This window comes from Mustela nigripes, chromosome X (genome assembly GCF_022355385.1).
Source record: "Mustela nigripes isolate SB6536 chromosome X, MUSNIG.SB6536, whole genome shotgun sequence".
NCBI lineage: Eukaryota > Metazoa > Chordata > Mammalia > Carnivora > Mustelidae > Mustela > Mustela nigripes.
The window spans coordinates 15,889,105-15,915,272 of NC_081575.1; the positions used below are offsets into that span (position 1 = coordinate 15,889,105).

Genomic DNA, 26,168 nt, shown 5'->3' on the forward strand with positions numbered 1-26,168 from the left:
CCCTTTCTCCACATCCTCGCCAGCATCTGTCATTTCCTGACTTGTTAATTTTAGCCATTCTGACTGGTGTGAGATGATATCTCATTGTGGTTTTGATTTGTATTCAGAGAGAGAGAGAATCTTAACCAAGCTCCATGCCCAGTGCAGAGCCCAGCACTGGGCTTGATCTAACAACCCTGAGATCATGACCTGAGCTGAAATCGAGAATTGGATGCTTCATCAGCTGAGCCACCCAGGCACGCCTGGAGAAATATTTCTGTATTCCACTAGCATTAAATTAATGTAAGTCCAAAGCTGATGATAGTAAGATGTATGGCTAATCTCTAGAGTAACTACTAAGGAAATAACCAAAAATAAATGCTGTAACTTCACTTATGTAAAGTGCTACATTCAAAATAATTACTTTTGTGCCAAAGAAATCAGCAAATGAAGGAAAGAGAAACAAAAAAGATATGAGACATATAGAAAACAAAAAGTAAAATGGCAGGTGTAGATTACACTATATCAAAAATAAGATTAAATATGTATGGATTAAACAATTCAATCAAAAGGCAGAGACTGTCCTACTAGATTTTAAAAATCCAAGTACACGGGATGCCTGGGTGGCTCAGTGGGTTAAAGCCTCTGCCTTCGCTTCAGGTCATGGTCCCAGGGTCCTGGGATCCAGCCCCGCATTGGGCTTTCTGCTCAGCGGGGAGCCTGCTTCCTCCTGTCTCTCTCTGCCTGAACCCTCTGCCTACTTGTGATCTGTCTGTCAAATAAAAAAGTAATAATTAAAAAATAATAATAATTAAAAAAAATAAAAATCCAACTACATGCTGCCTATGGGAGACACTTTAGATTCAAAGATAAAGAGACCAAAGTAGAGGGATGGACAAAGATGTATCATCCAAAAAACACAAGACAGCCAGATTGACTACACTAAGAGCAGACAAAATGGAAATCAAAACAAAAAAAGCTACTAGAGATAAAGAGGATCGTTTTATAATGATAAAATGACCAATCAATCAAGAAGATAGAATGATTATAACCATATAAACACTGAAAAACAGAGTACCACATGCATGATTGCAAAAACTGACAGAAGTAGTAAAAGCAGTATGACAACTGAGCAATGACAGTTGGAGAATGCAATCCCTCTCTACACTGCTGGATAGAAAATTAGGCAGAAGATCAACAAGAGAAGACAAAAACTTACAAGCCAACTAAATGTCACAGACATTCATAGAACACTCCAACCAAGGGCGCCTGGGTGGCTCAGTTGGTTGACCTGAGCTGCCTTCAGCTCAGGTCATGATCCCAGAGTACCGCAATCCAGTCCCGTATCGGGCTCCCAGCTCCACGGGGAGTCTGCTTCTCCCTCTGACCTTCTCCTCTCTCATGCTGTCTCTTCCTGTCTCTCAAATAAATAAATAAAATATTAAAAAAAAAAAAAGAATACTCCAACCAAGAAGTGTAGAATATGCATTCTTCTCAAGTGCATATGGAAAATTCTCCAGGGCAGTCAAAATGCTATACCATAAAACAAATGTTCAAAAATGTAAAAGCCATACCCTTAGGCCATTTCTGCTTCCAAGCAAAGTGAACAGCCAGATAAACCACTCGAAACAATGTTCTCGGAGGCGCCTGGGTGGCTCAGTCAGTGAAGCATCTGCCTTTGGCTCAGGTCATGATCCCAGGATCCTGGGATTGAGCCCTGCATTGGGCTCTCTGCTGAGCGGGAGGCCTGCTTCTCCCTCTCTCACTCTCCCTGCTTGTGTTCCCTCTCTTGCTGTCTCTCTCTGTCAGATAAATAAATAAAATCTTAAAGAAAAAGAAGTAACACTGATTCTACATAATGTCTCACTGAACAAAAGAGAATGCAATACTTTCCAACACTCTTTAATGGCATAAGGAAAGAAAAATGTATCGATGGAATAGAATCAATATTTAAGAAGTATCAAATATCCTTGACATGTATTAGCAACTGACTTGTTATAAAGGTACCAAGACAATTCCATGGGGAAAGAACAGTCTTGTCCACAAATGATGCTAGGCCAACTGGATGTGCACAGGCAAAAGCATGAAGGTCCCCCTCCTCACATCACATACGAATGTTAATTCAGAATGGATCAATGACCTAAATTTAAGAGCTAAATCCACAAGACTCTTAGAAAGAAACATAGGTATTAATCTTCATGACCTTGAATTAGGCAACAGTTTCTTAAATATGACATCCAAAGTATAAACAACAAAAGAAAAAATAGAAATTCTCCCTAAACACTTCCAAAAACTAGAAAAGGAGGGAAGACTTGGCCACTCATTCTATGAGGCTGGTATTACCCTGATAACAAAATCTGATAAAGACAGGACCAAAAAAACCTATAGACCAGTATCTCTGATGCAAATGGATCCAAAAATCTTCAACAAAATACTAGCAAACCAACTCCAGCAACATATAATATGAATTATACACCAGGATCAAGTGGTATTTATCTCAGGAATGCAATGTTGACTTAACATTCAAAAGTTAAAGAAATAGGGGCGCCTGGGTGGCTCAGTCAGTTAAGCATCTGTGTTCAGCTCAGGTCACAATCTCGGGGTCCTGGAATTGAGCCCCATATCGGGCTCTCTGCTTAGCAGGGATGCCTGCTTCTCCCTCTCCCTCTCCCCCTGCTTGTGTTCCCTCTCTCGCTGTCCCTCTCTCTGTCAAATAAATAATATATTTAAACAAGAAGTTAAGGAAATATACCATTACAAAAGAAGAAGAGTAAAAACCACATGGTCATCTCAATAGACACATAAAAGACATGTGACAAAATTCACCAGTTTCTTGATAAAAACACTCAATATTCCATGAGTAGAAGGGAATTTCCTCATCCTCATAAAAGGAATTTATGAAAGACTCATAGCTAATATTATAAATAATGACAAAAGACTATGTACATTTCCCCTGAAATAAGGATGCCCAGTCACACCATTTATGTTCAACATTGTACTGGGGGTCCTAGTCAGGGCAATCAGGAAAAAAAAAGAAACAAAAATATATCACTCTGTGGAAGGCTCTTCTCCCAGAACTTGATGTGACTGGCTCCTTATTAATCAGGTCCAGCTCCAATGTCACCTCCTCAGAAATAACTTCCCCGACCAGAAATAAAACAGCCCTGTCAGATTTCAGTATCATCTCCCTGTTTTACTCTCTGACATTTACTACTTTGTAACATTCATTTGTTTATAAGTCAGTCTCTTCCATCTAGAATGTAAGCTTTGTGAGATCAAGGACTTCACTTATCTAGGGGTGCCTGGGTGGCTCAGGAAGTTAAGTGTCTGCCTTTAGCTCAGGATGATCCCAAGGTCCTGGGGCAGAGTCCCCTGCCAGGCTCCTTGCTCAGCAGGAAGCCTGCTTCTCCCTCTGCCTGCCACTTCCCCTACTTATGCTCTCCCTCTCTCTCTAATAAATAAAATCTTTTTAAAAAAAGAAAAAAGAAAACAATTCCACTGACAATGCTATTAAGAAAGAATAAAATACTTAGGAACAAATTTAATAAAAGCAGTTTAAAACTTACACTGCCCTATGACCCAGCAATTGCACTACTGGGTATTTACCCTAAAGATACAAACGTAGTGGTCCGAAGGGGCACATGCACCCGAATGTTTATAGCAGCAATGTCCACAATAGCCAAACTATGGAAAGAACCTAGATGTCCATCAACAGATGAATGGATCAAGAAGATGTGGTATACATATACAATGGAATACTATGCAGCCATCAAAAGAAATGAAATCTTGCCATTTGCGACAACATGGATGGAACTAGAGCGTATCATGCTTAGCGAAATAAGTCAAGCAGAGAAAGACAACTATCATATGATCTCCCTGATATGAGGAAGTGGTGATGCAACATGGGGGCTTAAGTGGGTAGGAGAAGAATCAATGAAACAAGATGGGATTTGGAGGGAGACAAACCATAAGTGACTCTTAATCTCACAAAACAAACTGAGGGTTGCTGGGGGTAGGGGGTTGGGAGAAGGGGGGTGGGGTTATGGACATTGGGGAGGGTATGTGCTTTGCTGAGTGCTGTGAAGTGTGTAAACCTGGCAATTCACAGACCTGTACCCCTGGGGATAAAAATATATGTTTATAGAAAATTAAAAATTTTTTTAAAAATTTAAAAAAAAACTTACACTTGGGAAATTATAAAATATTATAAAATCTGAAATAAGATCTAAATAAATGGAAAAGCACCCCATGTGCATGCATCACAAATTTAATATTGTTAACACGGCAATACTCCCCAGATTGATCTACATGATTGAACACAACCCCTGCCAGAAACCCAGCTGACTTATTTGTAGAAAGTGATAAGCTGATTCTAAATATCATATGGAGTTGTAACAAACTCAGAACAGCCAAAGCAATCTTGAAAAATAGAAAAGTTGAGAGCTGTCACACTTTCATGTTTCCAAAATATTACAATGCAATAATAAAGACACAGTGGTATTTCCAAAAAATAGACATATACATCAGTGGAATAGACATGACTGTCCAGCAAAAAACCCATATACCTGTGGTCAACTGATTTTTTTAAGTTTTTGTTTATTTATTTGAGAGAAAGAGCATGAGTGGGGGGAGGGGCAGAGGGAGAAGCAGATTCCCTGCTGAGTAGGGAGGTCCCCCAACCTGGGGATCAATTCTAGGACCCTGGGATCATGATCTGAACCTAAGGCAGAGGCTTAACTGACTGAGCCACCCAGGTGCCTCATCAACTGATTTTTGACAAGGGTTTCAAGGCCTTTCAATGTGAAAAGAACGACCTTTTTAGTGAATCATGCTAAAGCAACTGAATATGCAAAAATATATATAAATAGGGGTGCCTGGGTGGCTCAGTTGGTTAAGCATCTGCCTTCAGCTCAGGTCATGATCCTGGGGTCCTGGGATCAAGCTCCATGTCAGTCTCCCTGCTCAGTGGGGAGCCTGTTTCTCCGCCCGCCCCCACTGCTCGTGCTTTCTCTCTCTCAAATAAATACAATTTTTAAAAATATAAATATACATATACATATTATTTTGACCCCTACTGTGCAACTTACATAAAATTAACTGAATATGAATTAAGTGGTTAAATGTAAGCTAAAACTATAAACTCTTAGGAGAAAATTTAGGGGTCAATTTTCATGACCTTGTATTAGGCAATGATTTCTAAGATCTGACATAAAAAACATAAGCAACAAAAGAAAAAATAATTAAATTGGACTATCAAAATTTTTTTAAAACTGTGCTAAAAGAACACAATTAAGAGAGTGAAAAGAAGGGCGCCTGGCTGGCTCAGTCACTGAGGTGTCTGCCTTTGGCTCAGGTCACAGTCCCAGGGTCCCGGGATGGTGTCCCACCTCTGGCTCCCTATTCAGCAGGAAGCCTGCTTCTTCTTCTCCCTCTGCCTGCTGCTCTCATTCGTGCTCTCTCTCAAATAAATAAAAAAAATCTTAAAAAAAAAAGAAAGTTAAAAGACAAACCACAGAACATGAAAGAATATTTACAAGTCATATATCTCGTAACAGACTTTATCTAGAATATGCAAAGATCATATGCAATTCAATAATAAAAACACATATAATCCAATTTAAAAACAGGTAAAAACTCTAAATAGGCATTTCTCCAATAAATATATACAAATGACTGCTAAGTCCATGAAAAGATGCTCAACACCATTAGTCTTTGAAGAAATGCAAATCAAACCTCAATTAGATAGCACTTAACACCTACTAAGATGGCTAGAATAAAAGTGTCAGATTCTTTTCAAGTGCACCTGAGACAATTTCTGGGATACAGACTGTATGTTAGGCCACAAGTTAGTTCCAATATATTTAAAAAATGGATATCATTCAAAGTACATACTCTAACCACAATGGGATGAAATAAGAAATAAAACAAAGGGAAAACTGTAAAACTGACTAATTTGTGAAAATTAAACAACACCTCTTACACAACCAATGTATGCAAGAAGAAATCACAAAAAAAAATTAGAAAATACTTAGAAATAGGGGCACCTGAGGGGCTTAGTGGGTTAAGCCTCTGCCTTCAGCTCAGGTCATGATCTCAGGGTCCTGCGATAGAGCCCCACATTGAGCTCTCTGCTCAGCTGGGAGCCTGCTCCCCCCCACCCACCGCCTGCCTCTCTGCCTACTTGTGAGCACTCTGTCAAATAAATAAATAAAATCTTAAAAAAAAGAAAATACTTAGAGATAAATGAAAATGAAAATGCAAAGTACCGGCAATTTATAGTTATAAGTACTTACATTAGTAAACAAAAAAGATCCCAAAACAATAACATAACTTTATAACTTAAGGAACTAATAAGAAAAAAAACCTAAACCCAAAGCTAGTAGAAGGAAGCAATAAAGAATAGGCAGAAATAAACAAAATAAAGACTAGAAACACAATAGGGAAAATCAATGAAACCAAAAATTGTTTTTTTTGTAAAGATCAATGAACTTGAGAAACCTTTAGCTAGAAGAACTAAGAAAAAAAGAAAGGCTCAAATCATTAAAATTAAAAAGGGAAAATAGGGGCGCCTGGGTGGCTCAGTGGGTTAAGCCGCTGCCTTCGGCTCAGGTCATGATCTCAAGGTCCTGGGATCGAGTCCCGTATCGGGCTCTCTGCTCAGCAGGGAGCCTGCTTCCTCCTCTCTCTATGCCCGCCTCTCTCCCTACTTGTAATCTCTCTCTGTCAAATAAATAAATAAAATCTTAAAAAAAAAGGGAAAATAAAATAAGATGAAACAGAGAGGGAGGCAAACCATAAGAGACACTGAACTTTAGGAAACAAACAGGGGGAGGGGAGAGGCAGGATGGGGTAATTGGGCATTAAGGAGGGCATGTGATGTGATGAGCACTCGGTTATTTGTAAGTGACAAATCACTAAATTCCACCTATGAAACTAATATAGTATATATTAGTATATGTTAACTACACTGAATTTAAAGAATTTTAAAAATTAAAGCGGTGATATTACCAATGATTCTACATAAATAAAGAGAATTTTAAGAGTACTATGAACAATTGTACACAAACAAATTGGATAACCTAGATGAAATGGATAAATTACCAAAAACACAAAACCCACCAAGACTAAATCATAAAGAATGAGAAAAATCTGAACAGACCTATAACCAGTAAAAAGAGATTGAAGCAACAATCCCCTGACAGGGACGCCTGGGTGGCTCAGTTGGTTAAGCAGCTGCCTTCGGCTCAGGTCATGATCCCAGCGTCCTGGGATTGAGTCCCGCATCGGGCTCCTTGCTCAGCAGGGAGCCTGCTTCTCCCTCTGCCTCTGCCTGCCATTCTGTCTGCCTGTGCTTGCTCTCTCCCCCTCTCTCTCTCTGATAAATAAATAAAATCTTTAAAAAAATCCCCTGACAAAGAAAAGCCCTAGACCTGATAGCTTCACTGGTGGCTTCCACCAAACATGTAGAGAAGAACTAATACAATTGTTCTTAAACTTCCAAAAAGGCATGTCTGAGTGGCTCAATCAGTTAAGTATCTGCCTTCCGCTCGGGTCATGATCCTGGAGTCCTGGGATCAAGCCCTGCTCTGGGCCCCCTGTTCAGTGGGGAGTCTGTTTCTCCTTCTCCTTCTGCCCTCTCCCTGTTTGTGCTCTCTCTCTCAAATAAATCAATAAATACAATCTTCTAAAAAAAGCTTTTCAAATAAAGAAAAAAATGAGGGGAAGGAGACACTTCCTAACTAACTTATTCTCTGAGGCCAACATTATCAATACCAAAGCCAGAAAAGTCACTATTAGAAAATGACACACCAATATCCCTTATGAACACTTATTTTAAAAAAAAAAAAAAACCTGAAAAAATTTTAGAAAATTGAATTCAGCAGCATATTTAAAGGATGATACATCACAACCATGTGATATTTGTTCCTGGAATGCAAGAATGTTTCAACATATGAAAATCGGTCAATACAATATGCCACATTAACAGAATGAAGGGAAAAAAATTATCATCTCAAACGATGTGAGGAAAGCAACTGACAGAATTCAACATCCTTTCATGATAAAAAAGAGAAACACTCAACAAAATAGGAACAGAAGGAAACTGCCTTCACATAATAAAAGCCATACAGGAAAATCCAACAGGGAACTTTATACTTAATGGTGAAAGACTGAAAGCTTTTCCTCTGAAGTCAAGTAGAAGGCAAGGATGCCTGCTTTGGCCACTCTATTTAACACAGTACTAGAAGTTCTAGCTAGAGAAATTAGGTGATAAAAAGAAAAAGGCATTCAAATTGGAAAGGACGAAGTAAAATGGTCTCTATTGGAAGATGATATGATCTAATATGCAGAACTCTTGAAGTTTCTACTAAAAAACTGTTAAAATTCATAAACAAATTCAGCAAAATACCAGGATACAAAATGAACTTGCAAAAATCAGTTCCATTTCTATATACTAACAATGAACAATGAAAAAATCTGGAAACTATGAAAACAATTCCACGTATAACAGCATTGAAAAGAATAAAATACTTAGAAGTTAACTTAAACAAGTATGTGAAAGACTTGTACAATCAAAATTACAAAACATTGATAAAAGAAAATAAAGAAGATATAAAGGAAAACACATCCCATGTTCATGGACTAGACAACTTGATATTGTTAAGATGTCAATACTCCCAAAAGTGATGTACAGATTCAATACAATCTATCAAAACCCCAATGATACTCTTTTTTCCATTAATAGAAAAACCTGGGGTGCCTGGGTGACTCAGTGGGTTAAAGCCTCTGCCTTTGGCTCAGGTCATGGTCCCAGGGTCCTGGGATCGAGCCCCGCATTGGGCTCTCTGCACAGCAGGGAGCCTGCTTCCTCCTCTCTCTCTGCCTGCCTCTCCATCTACTTGAGATCTCTATCTGTCAAATAAATGAAAATCTTTAAATAAAAAATATATAATAAAGAAAAAAAGAAAAGCCCAGGAGTGCCTGGATGGCTCAGTCAGTTAACCATCCAGCTCTTGATTTCAGCTCAGGTCACGAGCTGAAGATCATGAGATGGAACCCCACATCAGGCTCCGCCCTGGGCATGGAGCCTATTATAATTCTTTCTCTTCTTCTCCCCCACAACCACTGCTCACTCTCTCTAAAAAAAAAAAAAGAAAAGAAAAATCCATACCTAAAATTTATATGAAATTTCCAGGGATGCCCAAATAAACAAAAAAAAAAAAAAAATTGGAAAGGAAGAATAAAGCTAGAGGTCTCATACTTCCTGATTTCAAAACTTATTAAAAAGTGACAGTAATCTGGGCGCCTGGGTGGCTCAGTGGGTTAAGCCGCTGCCTTCGGCTCAGGTCATGATCTCAGGGTGCTGGGATCGAGTCCCGCATCGAGCTCTCTGCTCAGCAGGGAGCCTGCTGCCCTCTCTCTCTCTCCGCCTGCCTCTCTGTCTACTTGTGATTTCTCTCTGTCAAATAAATAAATAAAATCTTTAAAAAAAAAAGGGACAGTAATCAAAAAAAAAGTGACAGTAATCAAAATAGGTTGGTACTGGCATAAAGACAGGCATATAGACCAACAGAATACAATAGACAGTGCATAAATAAACCTTCATATATATGTGGAAGTGATTGTTACCAACAATACCAAGATCATTCAATAGTGAAACATTAATCTTTCAACATACAATATTGGGAAAACTGGATTATGCACGTGCAAATAAATGACGTTAGAACCTTATGTAAGAGCACATGCAAAAGTTAACACAAAACGGATCAAATTCCTAAAATTAGGACCTAAAATTATAAAACTTGGAAGAAAACCTAGAGGAAAAGCTTTGGCAATGATTTCTTGGATATGACATCTAAAGTACAGGCAACAAAAGAAAAAAGTGGGCACAGAATACTTCATGAAAAATTAAAAAATTTACCCATCAAAAGCTTCAACAGAGTAAAAAGGCAACCGACAAATGTGAAAAGTATTCGCCAATTCTATCTGATATGGAATTAATATCCGGAATATATAGAGAACTCTGAAATTCAATGGCAAAAAGCAAGTGGATTTTGCAATGCGCAAAGGACGTGAACTGAAAAGAAGATATCCAAACGGTCAATCAGCACATGCTCAATACCATTAATCACTTGAGAAATGCAAATCCCAACTACCCTGAGAGGCCACCCCACACCAATGAGGAATGCTGCTATCACAAATCGGAAAGCAACAAGTGTTGGTGAGGATGTGGAGAAACCAGAAAGGTTATGCACTGTCGGGCGGCATGGAAACTGGTGCAGCCGCTGTGGAGGCTGCTCTTCAATTAAAAATAGAATTCCTGGGGCCCCTGGGTGGCTCAGTGGGTGAAAGCCTCTGCCTTCGGCCCCAAGTCATGATCCCAGGATCCTGGGATCGAGCCCTGCATCGGGCTCTCTGCTCAGCAGGGAGCCTACTTCCCTCTCTCTCTCTGCCTGCCTCTCTGCCTACTTGTGATCTCTCTCTGTCAAATAAATAAATAAAATCTTTAAATAAATAAATAAATAGATAGATAGATAAAATAGAATTCCCGTATGATTCAGCAATTCTACCTCTGGTGTGTGCCCCAAAGAAGTAAAAGTGGGGCCTCATAAAGGTATGTGCACACCCATATTCATACGGGCACTACTCACGACAGCTGAAACACAGAAGCAACCCAAGTATATGCCTATGGAAAACAGATCAACAAAATGTTATTTAGCCTTTACTTAGATAGAAACACTGACCCACACTACAACGGGCATAAACCTGAAGGACATTCTGCTAAGTGAAATAAACCAGTCTCAAAATGACAGATACTATATGATCCCGTTTATACGAGTTACATAGCGGAGTCCAATTCAGAGAGATGGAAAGTTGAATCGTAGTCTCCAGGGGCTGGGGAGATGCGGAGGTTTTGTTTAAATGAGTATGGAGTTTCAGTTTTACAGAATGAAAGTCGTTATGAACATGTATGGTAGGGATGGTTCCACATTACGAATGTATTCTATACCACTGAACTATACATGTCAAAATGATTAAAACACCAAATCTTGGGATGTGTGTATTTTACAATAATAATAAAAAAACACTGAAAAGAGAAAAATAGGCTTCTTGAGCAGGGTCATCAGCTGAAGGGGTTCTGAACCCCACTTGATGTCCCCCACTCTGTTCCCAGCTATTCCCAGAGGGCACCCCTCCTCATACTCCTGATCCCAGTGACCCGCTTCCATCCGGTAATCGGTGTTTCTAACCCAACCCCAAACCTGGGGAGCTCTCAAGCTCTCAAAAACACGAACCACAGAAAGGAAGTGAACCCCTTGCCTTACCAGGGTCCAGGAAGGGCTGGCAGTCCTCAGCAGCTCCGTAGCCCAGCTCTGGCAGCCCTGCTTGGGGCATCCAGGCCTCGGCACCAGGGGCGTCCGGGGCAGGTCCCATCACCTGCAGCGGGGGCGACTCCAGGTGGATGTTTGGTGGTACATGCGCCGGGCCCACTGGTGCCAGCTCCTCCAACAGCATTTCCTGCCTATCGATCTGGGGGAAAGGGCACATCCCATCACTCTCCAGTCGACACCGGCGCTGCCCAGGGACAACAAAAGGAGCCACCCATGTGATTTTAATTTTCTAGGACCCACATAAAAAAAGACACTGGTGAAGTTGATCATAATGACATGCACGATTTCACCCAGTATGGCTAAAATACCGTACTTCCAGAATATAATCAATATGGACAAGCATTCATCAGACATTTCACCTACTTTCTCTTTCTGACTCGGTCTTCTGAATGGGAGGAGCATTTTATACTCACAGTGCATCTCAGTGTGGACTAGCCACATCTCTAGGTGCTCAAGAGCCACTCTTGGCTGGTGGCTACCGCACTGGGCAGTGCACAATGAGGCCAAAGGCAGATAAAATCCTAGAGAGCAAGCCAAAGCCAGCAGACAGAGAAAGAAAGGGAACACCATGATTTCATTCTCTCCTGGGGGCTGGGGGTGGGCGACAGGAAACTTTGGAAGACTCTGGCTCTGGCAGGCTACCTGCAGATACCTCTCAACACACGATGCCAGGCCCCTAGGGCCCAACAGGAAGCCCTTTCTCCCTTCCGCCAAAAGTTCTGCCCCATGCCAGGGGACTCTGAGTGGGGGGCAACGGCGCCGCCACCAAAGGCTGATGCGGCACCGTGGCAGGTGACTGTCTGAATTTAGCAGACAGAGATGTGAGTCTCATTCCCGGTGCGGAATTGCTCTGGGCCCCCACCAACTCTGGAGTGTCCCCACAAACTTTCATCTAGGGACAAAGAGCCTGTCAGCATCTCCCCAGTACTCATACAGTCACGAAATATTTCTGCATGATTTAGCATGACTCGAATCTTCTGGGAATGCCCTACTTTGGACATCAGGCAACCACTCTATCACTTATTGTTCAGCCTGACTAACACGTGTGGCCACTTGGGAAAGTCAGAGACTAGCCGAGCCAGTGGCTGTCGCCTTTGTGGTGAGTCTCTGCATAGACGTGAGCATGTGACAACCTCATGAGGTTTTCTTTCGGGTGCGGTCAAGCCCCAACGTGTATGTTTGCACACTCATTCAATGGTGACAAACTACATTACTTTATATCTTTTCTGGGCTCAACTTCACTCAGGTTGGCAACATCTTCTTATAGAGTTAGTTAAGGGGCGCCTGGGTGGCTCAGTGGGTTAGGCCTCTGCCTTTGCCTCAGGTCATGATCCCAGGTTCCTGGGATCGAGCCCAGCATCGGGCTCTCTGCTCAGCACGGAGTCTGCTCCCCCCAACCCCGCCTGCCTCTCTGCCTACTTGTGATCTCTGTCTGTCTAATAAATAAATAAAATATTTTTTAGAAAGAGTCAGATAATAAATAATTTACACTTTATGGGGCATGTTAGTCTACTGTGTCCCGTTCTTGTATTAACAACCCTCTAAAAAGGTAATAACGAGGGGTGCCTGGGTGGCTCAATCAGTTAAGCAGCTGCCTTCGGCTCAGGTCATGATCCCAGAGTCCTGGTGTCAAGTCCCACATCAGGTTCCTTGCTCAGCGGGGAGCCTGCTTCTCCCTCTGCCTGCTGCTCCCCCTACTTGGGCGCTCGCTTGCTCTCTCTCTCTCTGACAAATAAATTTTAAAAATCTTCAAAAAATAAAAATTAAATGAATAAATAAAATAAAATAAAAAGTAAAAATAAAAAAGGCAATAATCATTATTAGCTCACAGGCTGCAGAAAAGAGGCCATGAGGGGCATTTGGCCCACAGACCACAGAGCACAGACCACAGAGCACTTCTCATAGTAATGTTTTTGATTTTGTGCACAGAAGCAGGTTACATTCTACATAAATTTCGTTTCAGGATAGTAGAAGGTACAGTACCAAATATTTGTTCCAGAATAGGAGTGGGGTTTAACAGCTGAGAATTGCTGAGCCATATCTGCTAATTCCAGCAGAAGGGAAAAATGAAAATCACTTCAGGGAAAGCACGGAGCTCGCAACAGAAAATGTCTGCTCGAGTATCAGATGTCTCTGCTACTTCTTTTTGTCTCATTACCAAGATCCCAAACTCCTTTCTCACCTGCTGCTCTGGGATCTCCAGTTCTCTCTGTAAGTCTTCTATCAATGACACAACTCTTTCTCTATTCTCTGGGCAATGCTCCCTCACCCACGTCTCTATCTCTGTGGGCAGGATGGTTAGGAACTGCTCCAACACCAGCAGCTCCAGAATCTGCTCCTTAGACCGCATCTTTGGCTTCAGCCACTGACAGCAAAGCTCCCAGAGCTTGTTGAAAGCTTCATGAGGCCCAGCTGCTTCTTTGTACTGGAACTGCCTGAAGCGCTGACGGAAGACTTCACAGTCGGCATCGTAGTCTTGAAACACGGAGCCCTGATTCAACGAGGCCTGAATGGCACAACCCAGGGCCACCGCCATCGCCCCGCTCTGGCCGTGTACACTTTCTCTGGGGCCTGAAGTCTCAGATTCCAATGTGCTCCTCTCTTTAGGCGTCAAGGGGGAGCCACCCACAGCTGAGGACAGGACAAAACGAGAAAGGGGGAACAGCAGTGGTTACCAGTGGCCATACTCAGCTCCCTCAACTTGCTCACTTTCCACCACGCCCTAGAGCAGCGGACCTTAATCTTTGTTGGTGATTTTAAGTATCTAATGAAGGCCATGGAATCACTTTCTAGAAAAACACACAGACATATCGAATTCTGCATCCATTTTCCAAAAATTTACAAAATGTTCTAGAACATACACAGACCCTCTAGAGCTCCACTACCCGATATGGTAGCCACAGGTTCCATGGGGCTGTTTCAGTTTAAATCCATTGAAACTGCACATTCAGTTTCTCATTCGAACTAGCCACATTTCAAGTGCTCCAAAGGTAACACTGTAGAAGGTTCTACCAGACAGCTCACCTCTAGAATTCCTTTGATCCAAGGTTAAGACCTCTTCCTATAAATGACCCACCATAGATGTGCTGGCCTGTAAACTAACACCCAGTCTAATACAAGCTATCTTGTGTCTCCAAATATATATACAGGCCACAAAAGAAACAGGGGAGCACTGATGAATGACCGTAAAGTCCATGTGCCTTGCAGTGACCCATGGTCACCTTCAGCCATCAGCATCTCAGCTAGAGCCTTGCCTCCACAGGCTGCCAATGCACAACCCTTCATTCTTCTCCACTCAACCTACATATACTTCCGCCCACATCAGCCTGACCCTCGTCCTGTGATGGCAAGTCAGAGGACTTTCTCATGACAACAACACACTGCCACAGGGCAGGCCACCAGCCATCTGGTCTGCACGGGTAACCAAGGACACTGATCACATTCATGACACTATGTCCCAGTGCTGTTCCAAGTCTCCCTTACGTGGCAGGTCACGTGGTGCTCACCCAGAGCGAGCAGGTGGGGACTAGCATGATGTCCTGGGTACAGATGAGCCGACTGAGGCTGGAGGCTCTGGAGCACTGAATAAGCTGTCCCGGGTCTCATGGTCAATGCCAGAGGGAAATGGTTGAGAAGGTTAGAATGAACAGATCTGCAACATTCATATCTAAAAATCATCCAGATGTTCTCAGTGCAATGTCTGAGGTCACCGCCTGGTACAGACCAGGTCTCAACACCAGTAACCACCCTATACTATGGATTCTCTCTCTTTATTCGCCAAGATGCCTCACATAACCGTCCTCTTCCCTGGAGTGGCACAGGGCAAAAAACACTCATAATCTCCCTACTTAGTCATCCCAAACGTACACCGTGACCCTATATCTTGATAGTAACCTGAACTTTTAGCAGCAGACCCATCCACATGTGATCACCTGCTCGCTTTGTGACCCTAACACCCAGTTTCTCCTTAACATGAAAATAATCATAGTACCGAGTTCAGAAAGTGCGGTGGCTGCAGCTGCGTGGAAGCGAACAGCAGCCAAGCCTGGCCTGGCCCGGCCCAGAGGAAGCGCTCGAGCAAGGTTACTGCTCCCCACGACTCATTCCTAGAAAGCCTCCACGTCCCCGCCTGGGCACCGAACCCTCTCCTTTGGAAGGCATCCAGGAACCGGGCCGGCTTGGGCTGTGGACCCGCCCTGACCCTGCTCAGCCTCGCAGCCCGCCGCCCTCCCCAGAGGGGCCCGAACCCTCCACCGCGTCCCGCGGGGCCCTCACTGCCCCGCCGTCCCTCCACCCGCCCTCCCGCGGGGAAACCTCGCTGCTGCACCCCAGGACTCACGGCTTCTCCCCAGACCGGCCCGAGCGAGACCGCGCTCACACGGCCCACGGATAAAGAGGGTGTGTGCAAAGCGGGCACTCGCGGAAAGGCGAGGAGAGACACGTCGCGGGAACGTCTAAAAGCCGGTTACAAATCGGCTGCCTGGGGCGCGGGCACGGCCCCCGCGGGCTCCCCACAGGATGTCCCGGCGCCCCGACGGGCGCTCTGGCCCGGGACAACCCCGGGAAGGCCCGGCTGGGTCGCAGGGAGCGGCGGCGGGGACCCGGGCCGGATAGGGGCCCGCCGCCCGTCGCTCGTCCACGCGGCCGCCGCCGGATCAGGGTTGGCGGCCGCCGTTTGGTGTAGCCCTAGCGGGATGTGAGCCCCGCCGCCCTCGCCCGCGCCCGCGCCCCAGGGACGGCCACGCCCTCTGGCCGCTCGGGGACTCACCGCCTCGGAGCCCACGGCTCTCCCAGGCTCCCTGGGGCAGCTGCGCAAGACGCAGGCGCGCGCCCGCCCTGCGGACTACATTTCCCGACAGGCGCCAAGACACGCTCCTCGCTGACTGGGCCCCAGAGCCTGCTGATGTGGGAGGGGCCGCCACTTCCTTGGCCTCCTAGGGGCCTCCTGCCGCTTTGGAAGCGTAAGCGTTTCCGGTCTTAAGCGCTTCCAGAGCCCAGGGGCATGGGTGGGACGTCCCTGGTTCCTGATCCTAGCAAGGGTTTCTCTTACAGCCGCCCCGGAGTAACCCCAGCGGTAGGGAACTCCTTTAACTCTTTTACTCCTGGGTCACTGATTCTCAAGCCTCTTAGTGCACAAGAATTTCTTGGGAGAGGCCGTAGTTAAACTAAAGATTTCTGGGCCCCTTCACATCTCTGACACACCGCATCTCCCGTGAGCTGAAGAATTCGCATTTTTTTAAAGATTTTACTTAGAGGGAAACAGGAGCAGAGGCGGGGCGGGGAGGGGCAGAAGGAGAGAGAGCAGTAGACTCTCCACTGATCCGGGAACCCCAGGGGTTCCATCCCAGGACCCTGGGATTATGACCTGAACCACCCAACCCTCCCTCCCCCGAAAATTCGCGTTTTATTTTATTTTGTATTTATTTATTAGATAAAACAGTGAGTGAACGCAAGGAACGGGCAGAGAAAGAGGGAGGAGCAGACTCCCTACCGAGCAGAGAGCCCCACCCAGGACTCCATTCAGGGAACTCAGGACCAAGACCCCAGCCTAAGGCAGACGTTAAACCAACTGAGCCAACCACGCGGTCCTCGCATATTGATAATCTTTCTTGGGCTTATGCCTTTGGTCTGTTCTTGCTGATCACATTGGCCTAGAGCTTTTTAGTTTCTTCTCTTGAAGACCCCAGCTTCGACCTTGCTACCCCGACCACTCCTCTCCTAACCGCGGCCACCACCAGAGGGCTCCTGGGTACTTGGGTCACGTCCGCGGCCCGCCTCTTGTCTTCCAGTTGGCTACACCGCTGGGGATCACATTTTCCCTCCTGGGTGAGTTGGCGCGAGGGGAGACGTCGTCCTCACACTGGTCCCCAGCTGGTGCCGCTGCTGTTGAGACACCAGACTTGAGTGCTAGGACTTCCCTGGTGGGCCGGGGACCCAGGAGAGAGACGCCTGCGGTTGTGCCCTCCAACCCCGGGCCAAAGTGGGTCGAGGGGAAGGCGCCCAGCCGCCCCCAGCCCACAGAGGCCATAGCCCTGGTGACAGCTCCGTGGGGACGGGGATCCCGGGGCACGCCGATCCTGCTGGCTATTGTCCCCCGGGGTGCAGCGGGTTTCGGGGTCAGAAGGTCCAGGAACCTGACCCTGGCGTCCCGCCCAGGCTACCAGGAGCGAAAGGTTCCTGATGAAGACACCCCAGGAGTGACTCCGTCTGCCGCCAAGAGGTGCCCCCGCACCCCCACCCCAGGGCGCATCCTGGTGGTCTCCCTCCTGAGCTAGTGGCTTCTGTCCCTGGGCCCCGGGGAACCGTCAGGCGGCGCCTGGAGCTTTGCCACCGCTGAGATGCGCACCCTGGAGCAGGTCCTAGCGCTGTTGGGGTCCGAGCGGCTCCTGGCCCTCCTGTCCCGGGAGATCCACAGCCCGGTGCAGAAGCTGCTTCCGCAGAGCCTCGAAGAAGCTGTGCCTCCTGCCCCGTCCACGCAGAGAGCTTGCGAGATGAGGGAATCGGTCAGGCGGACAGACAGCGAGAGCGGGCTTTTACATGGTTTGGGTTGGTCCCGAAGACTGAGACACCGCGGACTCTTACTTCCCAGTTCGGGTTTTCTGGATCGCCCCGAGGCGACCATACTTGGGCCAGTGGGTTTTTGTGGTTCCATCTGGGACTTGGAGCCTCCAGATTTGCGCGGGGCGCAGAGGGAGCGCGAAGAGCGCCTGTCCCCGCGGGGAGGCGCTGTTGCGGCGGCAGTCGTGGCGGTCGGCGGGACTTGGAGCCCAGGGGTCGCGATCCCGGCTCTCGAGGCCCCTGGCGGTGGGACTTTGGGCAGGTTACTGCCCACCACCCCCTTGGGCCTCACTTCCCCGTGGCTCAGAGGCTCCGGGGAGGTTTGGAGGACGGAAAGGGGAGCAGCGTGTACGTTGGACGACCCTGCCGGTGTGTAGCTGGTGCTTCCAACTTGCCGTCCTGCCCTGCTGGCCGCGCCCGGAGACCCGCGCCTCGGGAGGCTGAGGCGGGAGGACCGGGGAGCCCGGCAGCGGGCGCGGCGCTGCTCGGGTGTGCGGGCGAAGCGCGCAAGTTCGCCGTCGCTCTGGCTAAGCTCCCGGGAGCCGGAGGCCGCCGCGTGGCCTGGGGAGGGGTGAAGCCGCCCGGGTCGGGGACGGAGCGGGTCCAGCTTGGCGTGGGGACCGGCAGCGGCCCCTGCCCGTGAGCAGCCTCCGCATCCAGCCTGGACAGCACAGGGAGACCCGTCCCGGAACGAACGCAGCCTTCACTGCGGTTCTGTTAGGGGCAGCGGTCTGGTCCGCCCGCGGGGCCCGGTCTCCGCTGACGGGGAAGTCAGAAAAAACCTTTTGGCCCTGAGGCTCGAGATCAGCTTACCTCGCAGTGAGGCAGGGGAGCAGCGGGAAAGGCGGGGGGGGGGGGAAGGGGGCGTGCAGGACAGCAGATGGGGGGGTGTCCTGCGAAGGGGGTCCCCCCACGCCCTCCACTCACAGCCACATACACACATTTTCACTCACCCTGTTGTTTAAACTGTTCTTCTTCTCTTGTTGAATGCGAAGGGACAAACTGTGGTCTTAAGATTGTATTTATTTATTTGAAAGAGAGAAATCACGAATGAAGGGGAGGGGTTGCTGAGGGAGAGGGAAAAGCAGACTCTCCGAGGGGCTGCATCCCAGGACCCTGAGCTTGTGACCTGAGTGGAACGCAGATGCTTGCCGACTGAGCCACTCAGGCGCCCCCAACCCGTGGTCTTCTAATTGAAGGTCTCCCCGAAATCTCTCTTAAGAATTTCCCTTGCTTTGGGGCCCTTTTCTGGTGATAAGTGATGGCAGATTGACTTCTGATCAGAATCAACAGGCCGGGAACAGAAATCCTTTTGAAGGAAACTATGCCTCAGGGAAGAGCATGAAGGTCACTGAGCTTCCAGCTGGAGCCAGTGGACACTCAGGGGAGCTTGAAGTCTGGAGGAGTTGCTACTTTTTGCTCACTAGATCCAGTCAGCTTATCTTCACCAGTCCTAGTCCTTTGTGATATCTTGTGGAAGGAAGGTTGACCAAGTTCCCAGGAAATAAAGCAGGACACAGGATTAGAAAGTTGAGATATCCGTACAGTGGGTTGATGAAGATATATTGCTGGCCTTGCCAGTTGACCTCAAATGGTTTCTGTTGTTTTTACTAACAGTTATTGAGGAATCAAAGAAGCATTAGCCAGATCACTAGAGGCATAGCAGCTACCAGGTTATCTGTTTATTTGCTCCAGCAATGAAATTGATGTGGGAAACAAAGGTAGAAGAAAAATTATGAGATTTCCTTACTACCTGTAGCCCACTGACAAGTCCTTGAAAGAGGCAGAGTGACATTCCTCTATGGACTCAACTGCCTTAATGTTGATACTTTGCTAAGGGCAAAAGGCAGGCCTAGCCTGACCTCCCCATCAACACAACCACCAGGGTCCTCTAAGTCTACTTTAACGTATAAAGATTGCTTTGGAAACTTCCTTTATCTCTGAGCCCCCCGAGATATGTTTTGGCAATCATTCCTCAATCATATGGCCCACCAATATACATCTGAAGGGTCTCGTGACTAAGGTTTTATTCGACAGTAATAAATGATCTTTTCCCAGCAATAGCTAGCCCCCTCAAGGTGCTGGAAACCTTGCTTCCAAAATTCCTTAGAGACTTGCGATATCCCTAAGCCCCTCCCAACTTGGAAGTCCATAATGGACCACTCCTCAGGACCTCAGTGCGGCTCTTTCTGCCCACGGGTTTGTCCCCGTGCTTTAATAAAATCACCTTTTGCACCAAAGATCTTTGCACCAAAGAAAGAATTCTTTCTTGGCCATCTACTCCAAACCCTAATAACATCTTTCCTTTATCAAAATCACATCTGAAACAGTAGCTACAACTGGAGTCCCCACCTGCTTAAGTTTACAATAAAGCACTGTGTCCCTGAGATCGCCACCCCCCAGCCAAAACCAAGAGTGGGGCGCTTAACCTTCTGTGAAGGAGCCCCAAGATATATTTGTTTTCTCCACGGGCTAAATATGCAAGGTGACTAAATGGAATTTAAATAAAAGTTTGAAAAAGAAGAAAATGTGCAAGGTGACTTGGAGTGTAGCGGGAATCACCATTCTTGCATGTTTCAGGTCCTTGATGGCAGCGCTACCCTCTGAATCCCTTGAGGAATGTAGCGTGGCTTTTGGATTACTCATTTCCTAGGTAGTGGAAGTTCTAGTGGTTTCCACTTGCCCTTTCTTACCATAAGAGCTGTCACTCCACAGGTCAGGGAACCAATGTGGGTATCCGGCCAGTTGCTGAGTATATCTATTCCAGTTACAGTCTGGAATTAGGGAAATAGGAGAGGGTGAGTTTGGGGACTTAATGGGCCCACGGTGAGTCAGGACTGCACTACAATTCCACTGATCACCTGACCTCCATGAGCCCCCACTCAGATGGGGGCGGGGCGCAGCAATGCCTGGAATTAGCGCCAGCTCTGGGACAGTGTTCACTACCTCCCCACAAATCTGGTTATTTCCTTCTCCCTAATGCACCGTGACCCTGGTAATGGGCCATAGGTCCCTTTGGGAGAAGGCTGGCTGAAAGATCTCCGGTATGTGTCTCCAGGCACCTGGGTGGCTCAGTCGTTAGGTGTCTGACTCTGGCTCAGGTCATGATCCCAGGGTCCTGGGATCGAGCCCCTCATTGGGCTCACCGCTCAGCGGGAAGCCTGCTTCTCCCTCTCCCGCTCCCCCTGCTTGTGTACCCTCTCTCGCCATTTCTCTCTCTCTCTCTCTGTCAAATAGTTAAATAAAATCTTAAAAACAAAAACAAAAACGGGGCGCCTGGGTGGCTCAGTGGGTTAAAGCCTCTGCCTTCAGCTCAGGTCATGATCTCAGGGTCCTGGGATCAAGCCCCGAATCGGGCTCTCTGCTCAGCAGGGAGCCTTCTTCCCCTTCTCTCTCTGCCTGTCTCTCTGCCTACTTGTGATCTCTGTCTGTCAAATCAAAAATTAGAGTCTTTAAAAAGAAAAAAACAAGAAAAACAAAAAACAGTATGTGTCTCCAGCTGTGTAGTGAGATCTTTCTAAAGAGGACCTGGCCTCCCTTTCATCGAGGGATTTCGGGTCTATAAACAGACTCAAAGGGGCGCCTGGGTGGCTCAGTCAGTTAGACATCTGCCTTCTGCTCAGGTCACGATCCTAGGGTCCTGGGATCAAGCCCCACATCAGGCTCCCTGCTCAGCGGGGAACTTGCTTCTCTCTCTGCCTGCCACTCCCCTGCTTTTGCTCTCTCTCTCCCTCTCAACCTGACAAATGAAAAAAATCTTTTAAGAAAATAAAAATAAAATAAACTGGCTCAAATCTGGGAGTCAATTGAGGGGCCATGACTCTGTTTTGATGATTGAGATTAGATTTAAGTGCACTCTACCAGACACTCTTCCATTTAAACAGCTCAAGTGAGAATTTGGTAGACTCCCATGGGTTTCTCTTCAAGGGACACCACGATCAGCTATGACAAAATGCTAATCACTGGATTTTGGTGGAGAGTATACTCTGTGCACTGTCCAAAGTTGGGGAAGGTTTTGTTTTAAAAAATCATGGTTCCTTCTCAGCCAGGGACCCACAAAAAGGGAAAAACCCCATAAAACAAGACCCATGAACCTTATGATCACAAGCGCATCGAAGCACAGGGAAGACTAACCCTTCCATCTGCTTCCATGCACCAAGTACAGGAAGCGAGTCACAACTGTCAAAACATCGCCACTAGCTCTGCAAAGGGGTCACCGCTTCTGTTTCCTTTCACTGGGACGGTCTCCACTGTCTCCATGTCACTTTTCCACCGCTATGTGGCCCGAAGTGGAGCCCAGCCCCTCCGGGAAACACCAGATGCTGAGAAGAGTCTGGATCCCCACTTCCTGGCGCTGGACTTGTGTGAAGCCCATCTGCTGGCGGGGGAGGGACGTTTGCTGCTCCTCTTTGTAACATAGCACCCACCAGCTGGGGTGTGCATTCTTGACTTCACATTCCTGTGCACCCCAGATCCCTTTCTGGGTACACGGCTTTTTATTTTTTTTCCTCCTGGAGTTTCCCAGTCACATGTAGTTCTATTGCATATGGACACATAAAAATTAGGATCTTGTAATCATATCAAACTCAGGCTCCAAGGAGTCACCTCTCCTCCACACTGTCACCTCCCCCCAGGCAGACCTGCCCGTGTCATCCAATGTCGGTTGCTCTTCCTGGAGGCCTTGTGCCTTGAGCCCAGAAGAGTGAGGAGCCCCAGGCACTGGAGAGGCAGTAGAAAGGCACCTCAAGGGGAGCCCTCGCCCGGCCCCCAATCTTGCGCCCCTGCTGGCGACTGTCTCAGGCAGAGCTGTTCTCTGCTGCCTGCATCACAAAACATCACATGTAAAACACTCAGCACAAAACAGTAAAATGAAATGAATAAAAGAGAAAAGTAAAACAGCACAGAGCCTGGTGCGCACACGTGTGTGTGAGCTGACTGGGGGCAGATCAAGCTGGCAGATCTTTCTTCTAAGTCCCTGCCCCTGGGGTCAGGGTAAGATAACACTGGCAGGACCTTCAGGGAATAACCTGCCGTGGGAAGTCAGGATGGATGTCCTCCCATTCTCTCCTGGCTGGATTTCAAACAGCAGGTCCAAGCCCCTTCCTCTAGGATCCTGTGACATCACTGCAAGGGACAGCTAAGTTTTTTATATTCTTACTTGGGCATCACATACTATGCACTTTTATGCTCTAATATTCCTGTAAAATAAACCAGAACAAATCTCAACTGGTTTGATATAAAAGCGAGATCGATGCCGAGGACAATAAAGATCCGTGGCCCTTAAGACCCAGTGGACACAAGAGAGTATCTGGGAGACATGAACGGACCCTGCAGGAGAGCCATGCCCCTTGTGGCACGGGTAGCAGGAGAGGATGGCAGGAGGCTCCTGGGCAAAGAATTGGTACCACATTTATATAACATTGGAAACAAAGCCCTAGTAGCAGATCTGGGGCGGGAGGTGGAAGACGTTTTATAAAAACAAAAATCACTGGATTGTTTGATTTTTTTCAAGAAGTTACATTATCTAAACATTTTTAAAGCAGCAATTAAGGAATGTATAGATCCAAACATCATAATCAGATATTTGAGGTTTTAGGGGTGCCTGGGTGGCTCAGTCGGTGAAGCTTCTCCCTTCAGCTTTGGTCTTGATCCAAGAGTCCTGAAATGCAGGCCCAACCGGGTTTGGGCTCCCTGCTCAGTGGGGATTCTTGCTTGACCCCCTTCCTCTGTCCCCCACCCCACACCCCCCCCACACACTCTTTCTCTCTCTCCTCAAATAAATAAATAAAATCTTTTTTAAAAAAGAAATTTGAGGTTTTAGACTCAGCAGCATTTTAAAAAGAGGTTAGAAAGATTACTGTAGAATCACAGTATCCACACACAGTTTTAGAATGTGCAAAATCACCCCAGAGGTTTAAGAGTTACAACTTCTCAAAACATTTCCCAAGGCGTTGAAATAACTAAGTCTCAATTTATATTACAGGAAGACCTACTAGCAAATTGCTTAGCAATAGAGGAATTCCTGACTCTGAATGTCAGGAGCTCAAGAATATCAAGAACAGCTGAAGGGAGGGGAAATGCATGTATTTTGAAACATATTTTAGCCTTCAATCTAGCTTGCAAGCACTTTTAATAAAAACTCACTTCCTTTCTTGGAAGGAGGTCTCATTTCTTTCTGATAATATGATTTGTTATAAAGAGTGAATTATAGGGGCGCCTGGGTGGCTCAGTGGGTTAAGTCTCTGCCTTCAGCTCAGGTCATGATCCCAGGGTCCTGGGATGGAGCCCTGCATCGGGCTCTCTGCTCAGCGGCGAGTCTGCTTCCTCCTCTCTCTCTGCCTGCCTCTCTGCCTACTTGTGATCTCTGTCTGTCAAGTAAATTACTTCCACAAGAGTAAAGACATAAGATTACCACTTGCCTGGTGGTAACACATAGTCGGTGGGCAGAGTATGGCTTAGGGAAGTTCAAGTGTGTCACACAATGGTTGCTGATGAAAAATATTCAGACGACCCCAAAAAGAAACCTGATAAATCTTTCAATGAACATTAACATCCTCAGTTTATTCCTCAACCTCATGAAGAGTATCTGTGAAAAATCCATAGCTTAATGGTGAAAGAATAAATGCTTCACCACCCCCCATGATCAGAAGTGAGACCAGGATATTTTATAGATTTCCCCATTCTATGAATGGAATCATACAAAACGTGCATTTTGTTTCTGGCTTATTTCGCTTAGCACAATGTTTTTGAGGTTCATCCATCTTGTAGCATGGATCACTATACCATTCCCTTGCATGTCCAAATAATATTCCACTGTATGGTTATACAATTTGTTTATCCAATAAGCATTTGTTGGACATATGAGTTGTTTCTTCTATTGGGCTATTACGAATAAGGGTAAAATTCACATTTATATGCAAATGTTGGTGTAGACATATGTTTTCATTTCTCTTAGATATATACTAGGCCATTGGGAACTCTATGTTTACTTGTTTGAGGAACTGCTAAATTGTTTTGCAAAGTGTCTGCACCATTTTACATTCCTGTAATGTTTGAGGGTTCCAGTTTCTCCATATTCTCTCCAGCACATGTTAATTTCTGTTTTTTTTGTTTGTTTGTTTGTTTTTGGCTAGCCTAGGGAGTGTGAAGTTATACCTTATTGTGGTTTGGATTTGCATTTCCCTAGTAACTAATGATGTTGAGCATCTTTTCATGTGCTTGTTGGCCATTTGTCTATCTTCTTGGAGAAATTTCTATCCAAGTCCTTTGCCAGTTTTTAAATTGGGGTTTTGATTTGTTGTTGTTGTTGTTGTTATTCAGTTGTAAGAGTTCATTATATATGCTGGATATTAGGATAATCAACTGATTTTTGCCAAAGACACCCAGACCATTCAGTGAAGAAAGGAAAATCCTTTTAATAAATGATCCCAGGACATCTGGGTAAACACATGCAAAAGAATGAAAAGACTCTTACCTCACACCATAGACAAAACTTAGAATGGATCAAAGACCTAAATGTAGTAAATAATTAAAAAAATTTTAATTAAATAATTAAAAAAAAAACAAACTATAAAACTCTTAGGAAAAACATAGAGGTGAATTTTCATGACCTTGGGTTTGGCCCTGGTTTCTTACCTACATTCCAAAAGCACAACTAACAAAAGAAAACAAACAGATAAATTGTGCTTCATCAACGATTTTACAATTTTTGCATCAATGGACAGCAGGAGCCCCAAGGAGATGTGAAGTAGGTGGTGTCAGTTGCTCTGGGGCGTCCCGAGTGCCACCCGCTGCTCCAGGTCGGGGACCTGTGCGCACAGCTGTGCGCCCACGCCGCCTGGCACCAAAAGGTCCATGGCCACGGCTCTCTGCGCCACGCGTCCCGTCGCTCGAGGTGGCGGCTGTGGGACTTGTCCCAAGCGCCCGTCGCGCCTCTCTTTGTTGTGAGCCGCGCGACAGCGGGTGCGCAAAGCCGCCCCTCCCGCGACCCCGGAGGCCAAGTCAGACGGCGGCGGCACAGGGGACAGGCCCGGGGAGGTGACTGCATGTGGAGGGCTGCAGCGGTTGCTCTTAACCGCCGGTGGGAGGGACACGGAGGAGCGGGCGTCCCGAGCTGCGGGCAGGCGCCTGTGGGGATGGTGGAGGACTGTGCCCGCCCGGTAGGGCGCACAGGGACTGGAATCATTCCCCGCCTCCCGGGACAGGCGAGCCCACGGCTGCGCTGCTCCCACGGCTCTGCCC

At 46.4% G+C, this 26,168-nt stretch overlaps 1 protein-coding gene across 3 annotated transcripts in view; it reads right to left on the reverse strand.

Annotated features, from left to right (window-relative positions):
* Positions 1 to 16,208, reverse strand: part of ZNF449 (zinc finger protein 449) — a 25,853-nt gene extending 9,645 nt beyond the window's left edge. Inside the window, exons 1-3 of one of the 3 annotated variants that reach the window (XM_059386111.1) lie at positions 16,138 to 16,208; positions 13,552 to 14,000; positions 11,304 to 11,508 (exon numbers count right to left, since the gene is read on the reverse strand). In XM_059386111.1, the coding sequence (XP_059242094.1) occupies positions 11,304 to 11,508; positions 13,552 to 13,905 (559 nt within the window). In that variant the 5' untranslated portion in view covers positions 13,906 to 14,000; positions 16,138 to 16,208. Of the gene's footprint in view, positions 1 to 11,303; positions 11,554 to 13,551; positions 14,001 to 15,708; positions 16,075 to 16,137 lie in introns of those variants that run through there. The other 2 variants (XM_059386109.1, XM_059386110.1) reach the window with 2 other exon arrangements.
* Positions 16,209 to 26,168: the final 9,960 nt, after the last annotated feature.